This window comes from Chrysochloris asiatica, unplaced genomic scaffold (assembly GCF_000296735.1).
Source record: "Chrysochloris asiatica unplaced genomic scaffold, ChrAsi1.0 scaffold00379, whole genome shotgun sequence".
Taxonomy (NCBI): domain Eukaryota; kingdom Metazoa; phylum Chordata; class Mammalia; order Afrosoricida; family Chrysochloridae; genus Chrysochloris; species Chrysochloris asiatica.
The window spans coordinates 967,344-976,077 of record NW_006408897.1 but is presented as its reverse complement, the minus strand read 5'-3'; the positions used below and the strand labels follow the sequence as shown (position 1 = coordinate 976,077).

Here is an 8,734-nt window from a genome sequence, read left to right as displayed (position 1 = left end):
AGAAAACACTCTGAAAGGGCAGAGGAGTAGAATAGATGAGATGGAAGGCAGAACCAGTGAGCTGGAAGACAAATCTCTCAATACCACTAAGATAGAAGAACAAACACAAAAAAGGAAAAAAAAATTCTGAAGCAGGTCTAAGATTCATGCTGGACAACATAAAGAGGAATAACTTAAGAATTATCAGCATTCCAGAACAAGAAGAATCACACAAGTACAGAGAAAATAGTTGAACTGCTGGAAGAAAAATTCTCTAACATCCTAGATCTAACAATGTTCCACTGCTATTCATAAGGTTTTCAGTGGCTAACCATTTAGAAGTGGTTCGCCTCTCCTTCTTCCTGGAAGCTCTGCTGAAACATGGGGACCCTTCTGGTACTTAAAATACTAGGGGCTTAGCGTCCAGCATCACAGCAACACAAAAGCCACCACATTCGACAAACTAATAGACACGTGGTGGGTGAGTGGTCTGTTTAAAATAATCAAATACTTCAAAACCAGCTTTTAAAACACTGTCTTTTAAAGGTTAGAAAGTAGTTTTCAAGAAAGGAGAAGAACATTCACAGCTGAACCCAGATAGGTATTCTTATTGGTAATTGGCAATCACAAACCTGGAAGGAAAAGGAATTTGAAGAGAGATGAGCCAGGCTTGAGTCATAAAATGCCTTGCAGTCTGTATCAGTTAGGACTTTTATTTCTAAATGACAAAAAAAAAAAAAAAAAATTTCACATGTGTCTGAGAGTATTCTATTGTCTCACTTAGCCAAAAAAGGTCGAGATATAGTGAGAATGATGCGAACCAGAGACTCTCATTTTCTGCCTTTCCTTTTGTCTGTGGAATGACTTCATTGTCTCTTACTACAGACTGGTTTTCTCTGAGAAATGGAGAACGTGTGCTTGGCTCACATCCTACAACTTGACTTCTGATCAGAGAAGAAATGACCTTCTCTTTGCACACGCTTCCATTCCAATTTGGAAATATCCTGAGAGAAAGCTCTAATCAATGTTTTTTTTGAGTCACATGCTTACTGCCAGACCAGGAGGAGGATGGCTGCTCTGGTTAGTACAGCATGGGTCCCATGGCCACCCTAGAGTCATCACTAGTTCCCTTTGTAAACATACATTCTCTGAGTCCTTCCCTGCCCACGCTATCTAAGTAGCACTCACATCACTCCAGTTCTTTACCCGGTTTTTCAGAATACTTATCACTGCCGGTCATCAAATATATATATATATCTGCCATTGTGTCCTCAAATAAAATGTAAGGTTTGTGACATCAGGGACCTTGTCTGTTTCCATTGTCTAAGACAGTAACTGGGATATGGCAAGAGCTTAATAAATATTTTTAGTTAATAAATCTGGAGATTTCATATTCATTGGTAAAGGTGACTAGAAATATTTATTCTTTCTTCCACCTCCTTAGTAAAAACAAGCAATTAGAAACTGAAAGGAGCCAAATAAACTTTGAGTGTATATGAGCTCAGTGATTAGTCATGAAAGTTACTCACAAAAATAGCAAGTGAACTACATTTTCTTAAGATGGATAATTGTGGAAAATATAACTTGCACAATGGATGCATACGTAGTCCTAAAATTGTAATGGATTAACTTTCTGAACTTGCTTTCTATTGCTGGACATTAATATTTAAACTATAAATGTCTGTAAGTATGTACACAGAGATACCAGTCCACACACATATATGCATGCATATTTACATACACTTTTACTGATTGACATTAGAAACTGGAAACAGAGATGTGAGTTTTAAGGCATGATGGTCAGTACACTTCTTGCAAAATAGCCCTTGGCTCTAGCCAGGCAAAAGGAAATACTCCAAAACAGCACATTGTCATGCTGTCCTGTATTAGCATCACTCAGATTCTGATCACTATAGTAGGCTGAGCATTCTCCCCTGCCTGATCTTAACTTCAAGACAGGGTAAGGTTATGGGTAGTAGAGTAAGGACTGCATCTAGAAAAGATAAGCGAGAAATAGGCAAACGTTTTTTCTTAGGCTTTCTTTCTCTTCTTCTAGTGCTGCTTCCCTTGCTATTTTTTAATCTTTGTGATGCATGATGGATGTCCCAAACTTAGCCACTTAGCATCTTAGCCAAGTTTACTTTATCCTGTTGTTGTTGTTTAGTGCCGTCAAGTCCGTTCTGATCCATAGTGATCCTGTATAGGTTTTCGAGAAGCAGCTGATGAGCTTGAACTGCCCACCTTGCAGTTCAAACGGCTTTGCTGTCTGGCGCATTAACCCACAGCACCACACCAGGACTCCTGCTTTGCCCTGTCATTGTCGTTAAGTGCCGTGGAGTTGGTTCCGACTCATAGTGACCCTGACAGGGTTTCCGAGGCTGTAAATCTTTACGGGAGCAGATCGCCTCATCTTTCTCCCGCGGAACCGCTGGTAGTTTCGAACTGCTTACCTTGCGGTTTACAGCCCGATTTGTAACCACTACGCTACCAGAGCTCCTCAAACTTATGTTTTTTATATCCTGACCACCACCACCAGACACTCACACCTTACCTACAAATCCAATCAGATCTTCCATTCGGCATTTAGGAAAACAATTTAAACTACATTTTCCACTCCACTCCACTCTTCTCTGGGTGCTAAGAAACTCTTAAGGAATGGCCTTTTTCTTGCTACCTATCTGAACCAGAAGATCTCTATGTCAAGCTTCTTTCTTTTCTTTATAAGTGATTGAATGTGTAAATGTGGTTCCTATTTCCATTCCACACTCTTTCCCAACCTCTATGAACCTTGTTCCCAGGTAAATGAACCTTGTCCCCAGGTAAATGAATCTTGTTCCCTTTTGATCTTGAATGGTTGATCATTCCATGATGAACATATCTCATTAGTGTTGATGTCCCCTCTATATATCTATCCACCGCTTAGTTGAAAATTCCGAATTTTGGCTTTCTTAAAAACTGCTAGGACTTTGAATATGTTTCTGTTGCCTTATGATATTTTTATCAATTTAAGAAACATAATTATTATGAGCCTAGAATTTGTGAATCTTTGAAAAGGAATTAAAAAGCTATTAACTCGTTCTCCCTATACAAATCACACACTTCTTAGATTTGGAGACAAGCTTAGAAAAAACACTCTAACACTTATGAAGGTAAATGATACAAGGTGTCAGCTTTTCTGCCCCCAATTAGAATTTCAGACTGCCACATGTTAACCCTTTAGCCAGCTCCTCCCTTTTGTCTATCTGCAGATCTGATTATCCTGTCACTCTGTTGTAGCTGCTGCAAGACTTACGTCGCCATCTCAAAATTCCCCTATACTTCATAATAGAGAACTTGATCAAAAGTTACTGTATGAAGGAAGATTGAAAAAAAATTTTTTTTCATAAAGGAAACAAGGGTAAATTGCTACAATTTGATGAACTTGACCTTTACTTATGGATGTAGTAGCTCAAAATACCAACTGAGAGGGAAGGAGTCTTTAAATCAAGTATAAATTCTATCCGCTCTGTATACAGGGTTGATAGGGATGGGCAACATAGGCATAGGCTACCTAAATGAGGGGGCTATAAAAGCACGAAGTCACTGGCTTACAAGTTTTCAAGAGGGAGTTTAGTTTAAGAGTATGTAGGGGAAGGTAGAATCCCCACTGAATAGTTTTCTTCTTGTCTAGATGGGTCTGGTGAAAGAAGATGAGAATAAGATTCTTATGATTCAATAGTGTTGATTGAATAATTGTTATCATGACTAATTGCTACTGTCACAATTGTAAAGGTAGAAGTTTTGTAACAAAAAGGGCGGTGTAGTTAATCTTACAGTCCAGGAACAGAGGACCCAAGGACAATCAAGGGACAGGAGCACAAGCAGAATGTAGGACCCTATCTAGAGAAGCAGCAACACCAGAGATGGAGGCAGAGATGAGGACATGGAGGGAGCAGCTGAGGACTGTAGACTCATGGAAAAAGAAGGACTGAGAGCTGGTGGCCAGGAGGCAGGCTTGCAGAATGTGCCCTTTAGTTGTTTAAATGATTATATATTCCTGCGTGTTTTTGTGTACATTCAAAAAAAAAAAAAAACAAGAAACAGAGAATAGAAACAAATACTGTTGAATGATGATGCACAGAGATTGTAATCATTGCAATCAAATGATTAGTGTAAAGCCGATGTTCTCCCATGTAAACTATCACTCAATTTACAATAACAACTTAAAAATATATATGTACATGGAAAAAAAGAAAAAAGTTACTGTGTGTCTCTACTGGCTCAACTGTTTCTGATAAACATATGAAACTTTAGTATATCAGATATACCTTACATATGTTCCTCCTTTTATTATTTGGACTTCTAAACTTTCGTCTTTCTTTTGTAGGACAATGAAGGTCAAACAGCTCTGCATTATGGTAAGATGTTTCTAATTAATGATAATAATTGAAACTTTTCTCTATTTGTTTATCTCAATCTTGTGTGTCCAACACTATATCCATAGTGTTTAGAAAAGTACTTAGCAGTAACAGAGGTACAATAACTTTGTTTTATCTATATGTATCTGTATCAATCAATCAATCGATAGCTATATGTATCTATATAGATTTATCGATAGAGTTGTTGCTATTGTTAAATGAATGCTGTGAAATCAGTTCTGACTCATAGCGACCCTGTGCAAGTTTTCTGAGGAGCATCTGGTAAGTTTGAACTGCCTACCTTGTGGTTGGCAGTCCAGTGGTTATGCAACAGTGCCACACCAGGATGTAATATGTATATTGTTGCTGTTGTTAATTGCCAACAAGTCAGTTACAACTCATAGCGACCCTGCAGAGGGTTTCCAACCAGTGGTTCGTGGGTTTGAACTGCCAACTTTGCAGTTAGCTGTCCAGTACTTATCCTATAGCACCATACCTGGACTCCATATGTGTATTGTTGTTGCTATTAAGTACTGGTGAGTCAGTTCCAACTCATAACATCCCTGTATATGGTTTCCAAACCTTTAAATCTATGAGGGAACAGAAAGCTTCATCTTTCTCCTATGGAGCAGCTGGTGGGCTCAAACCACGGACCTTGTGGTACACAGTCAGTGCTTAACGTATGGAGTCATATGTATGTTAGTAAACTAAAATTGGAGATGTATTAAAATTATTTTGGGTATGTTCACAGTAAATTTAACATTTCTATATTATTGACAGTAATGGAGGCTCCTCCAAGTCTCCTTTGAAATTTTATTATTTCATTTTTGATACGGTTATTGACAACTAAGATGCTAATCACTGTTAATGAAGGAACTAGAATCTCTCCTACAAGAAATACTTTCAGCTTCATAATTAAGATTGAAATGTCAACAATTCCATACCCCAACTTATTTTTTTAACTTAGCTGCTATAATCTAGGTATCAACGCCAGCAGAAGAAAGGAAAACCTGTAAGTCAATCTGACCTTTAAGCATAAATGAAAAATCCCTAAATAGAATATTAGTAGATGAAATCTAACAATGTGTTGTTAAAGTAAAGATATGCCATGACCAAGTTGTATTTATCCAGATATTTACGAATGATGTGACAATTTAAATTCTTATTAATGTAATTTATCAAATTAGATTAAAACCCATGTGATCAAATGAAATATACAAGAGCATTTGAAGAAATTCAGCACTCATTCTATGACGTGCAGTATAGAACAGTGATTAATATCTTGGCCTCTTCAGCTATTAACCTTAGACAGATGGTTTAACTTTACTGTACCTCAGATTAAGGAGCCCTGGTGGCCAAGTGGTGAGGCAGGAAAAAGCTGTAACAGTCTGCTTCCATAAAGATTGTTGTTCTTGTTGTTAAGTTCCATCAAGTCATTCCGAGGAGCAGCTGGTAAGCTTGAACCACCAACCTTTGGTTCAAGCTGACTTTGCAGTTCAGTGCATTAGCCCACAGCGCCATATGGAAATCTTATAGGGCAATTTTACTCTGTCCTGTAGGATTGCTCTGAGTCTGAATTAGACTTGGAAGCAATGGGTTTGGTTTCTTGGTTTTGTTTTCTGTTTTCAGTTTACTCAGTAAAATAAAGTTAATATACTCAGAGGTTATGAGCATATAATGAATAAATCTATGTAAATTACTTAGAACAATGTCTCGTACCTGGTACTTACTCTGTATGATTGTAAATATTCTTATTCATGATTGAAATTCTTAATAAACTAAGAATGAAAAGAAGCTCTCATAACCCAATGAAGTTATGTGTCAAAAACCTAGAGCAACCATTATTATTTAAAATGGACTATTCGAAGCAATCTGGTTAAAATTTGGAACAAGAAAAGTATGCCTGTCACACTGTTTCTATTTAGTATTGGATTGGATTTTGGAAATACACAGAACAAAAATAGGTACATGGGGGAGATAAAAAGATTATCCTTATTCTCAAACAATGTAATTAGCCATGCAGAAAATTCAAGAGACTCAACTGTCAATTTATTAAAACTAGTAATATAGTTTACCAAGATTGCTGAATGTAAGATCAATTTAGAAAACTAATTAGAGTCTTTTTTCAAAGGGCAGAAAATTTAAAAATGTAAAGATGTTACTTATAATAGCCGCAAAATCCTAGGAAGTTCATGGATTGGAAAAATTAATATTGCTAAAATGGCAATACTTCCAAAATTGATCCACAGATTGAACACAATTGCTGAGAGACTCCCACTTTCTTCTTTGCAGAAATTGGCAAGCTGATTCTAAAATTTATATGGAATTATAATTAATAGCCAGAACAATATTTATAAAGAAAGCTAGTAGGTGAGTTCACTCCTCCCATTTAAAACTTACTACAAAGAAGTAGCAGCAGTAACCAAGACAGTGTGGTACTGGTATACAGATAAACATACAGATCAATGAAATAGAATCAAGAGTCTAAAATAAACTTGTACATATATGGTCAACTAATTTTAACAAGGGTACCAAGACTGTTCAGTAGGATAAGAATACTCTTTTCATCAGTGAGTACTGGGGCAACTGGATAGCCACATGTGGAAGAATAAAGTTGGACCTTTCCTTCAATACCATATATAGACATTAACTCCAAATGGTTCAAATCTCTAAATATAAGAGCTAAAACTCCAACTCTTAAAAGGAATTATAGGGGTAAATCTTCATGATCTTAGATTTGGCAAAAGATTCATACTGTGATGCCAAAAGTATGAATAAAAAAAGAAAAAATAGGTAAATTGGACTTTATCAAAATTGTAAACTTTTGTGCTTCAAAGAACACCATCAAGAAAGTAAGGATAGCCCACAGGATGGGATAAAATATTTGAGGATCATATTTCTGATAAGGGATTTGTGTCTATAATATATAAAGAACCTCTTACAACTCAGTAATAAAAAGGTAACCCAATTTAAAGATCCGCAAAGGATCTGAATAGACATTTGTTTAAGGATGATATATAAATGGCCTGTAAGTACATGAAAAGATGCTTAGTATCATCAGCAATCAGCAACATACAAATCAAACCACGAGGAGATACTATGAGTATCCCACTAGGATGACTAGAATGAAAAAGTCCAGTGTTTGCTGTGGAGAATGTGGTAAAATCATAACCTACATAAACTGCTTGTGCTCTTGTAAACTATCTGTATGGCTGGCATCAAATGGATACAGCAACTTAAAATTGATTGGATAGGATTAGGAAGCATATTTTATGTTAACCAAGTTTATGTTGATGGGGAAAAACAATTTGAAAAAGGTTGCACAACTTGAGAATAGAAGCAATGTCACTGGATTGTATTTGTGGAAAATGTTGAATTAATGTACATTCTGTGTGTATTCGCAACAATAACAAAAAATAAAATAAATTATTTATTAAAGAACCTAAGAAAATTCAACAATAGTAAATTAAATATTTATAGAAAAATACATACACATGTTCTATAAACATTTGTATATGCTAGCAAATACATACAATAACTCTGGAAGGAAGCAAACACCTAATAATGTTGGTTGCCTAATGGGAGCAGAATTATGGGTTAGAAAACAGAGATAGAATAAGAAAGCTTTTTCCTATAAACCCATTTATGTCTTTTGTACTTAGAACTACATATTACCTGTTCAAAAATCAAATTGGAATTATTTTAAATTCAAGTATTATAGGTTCTATTAGAGTCCTCGTGTGGCGCAGTGATTAATGGACCAGATTTCAAAGCAGTGATTAATGGACCAGATTTCAAAGCTGTTTGAACTGCAAGGTTGGTGGTTCAAGCTCACCAGCTGCTCCTCAGAAACTCTATACAGGGTCATTATGGGTCAGAATCGACTCAACAGCACTTCACATCAACAACAGGCTCTATTAGTACTATTAACTAACGTCTTCGGTATGTTATCTTAAGCAAACAAACATTTATTAGCATCTGAATCACCGATGCCTGGATCCTGTGGTGAAGAGCCTGAGGCCTGTTGTGCCCAGAGTGGGTCGGAACCAAGTACTCAAACACCCAAGCACCGGCAGGGTAGGAGGCTGACAGGCCAGCGTGCCAGCAGCAGTGGATACAGCAGCGATGGATACCTTAGAGGAAGAGAGCTTCATCTGCCTCTGATGCAGAATTTGATGCTGTTGGTTGGATATTTAGAGGACATTATCATGGATGATTGTACCAAAAGGAAATGGTTAATGTTCAACTATTTCAAGAGATACCATATGAACAAGAGTCAATGATACTCAGAGAGGAAGTCCAAAGTGCATTGAAAGAAGTGGCAAAGAACAAGGCACCAGGAATTGATGGAATAAAAA

General features: G+C 36.7%; 1 protein-coding gene across 1 annotated transcript in view; it reads left to right on the top strand.

The window, feature by feature from the left end:
* The window catches only part of ACBD6 (acyl-CoA binding domain containing 6), a 264,037-nt gene that overhangs the window by 234,242 nt on the left and 21,061 nt on the right, over nucleotides 1-8,734 (top strand). Inside the window, exon 7 of the mRNA XM_006876436.1 lies at nucleotides 4,346-4,376. Within this exon, the coding sequence (XP_006876498.1) occupies nucleotides 4,346-4,376 (31 nt within the window). The remainder of the gene's footprint in view (nucleotides 1-4,345; nucleotides 4,377-8,734) is intronic.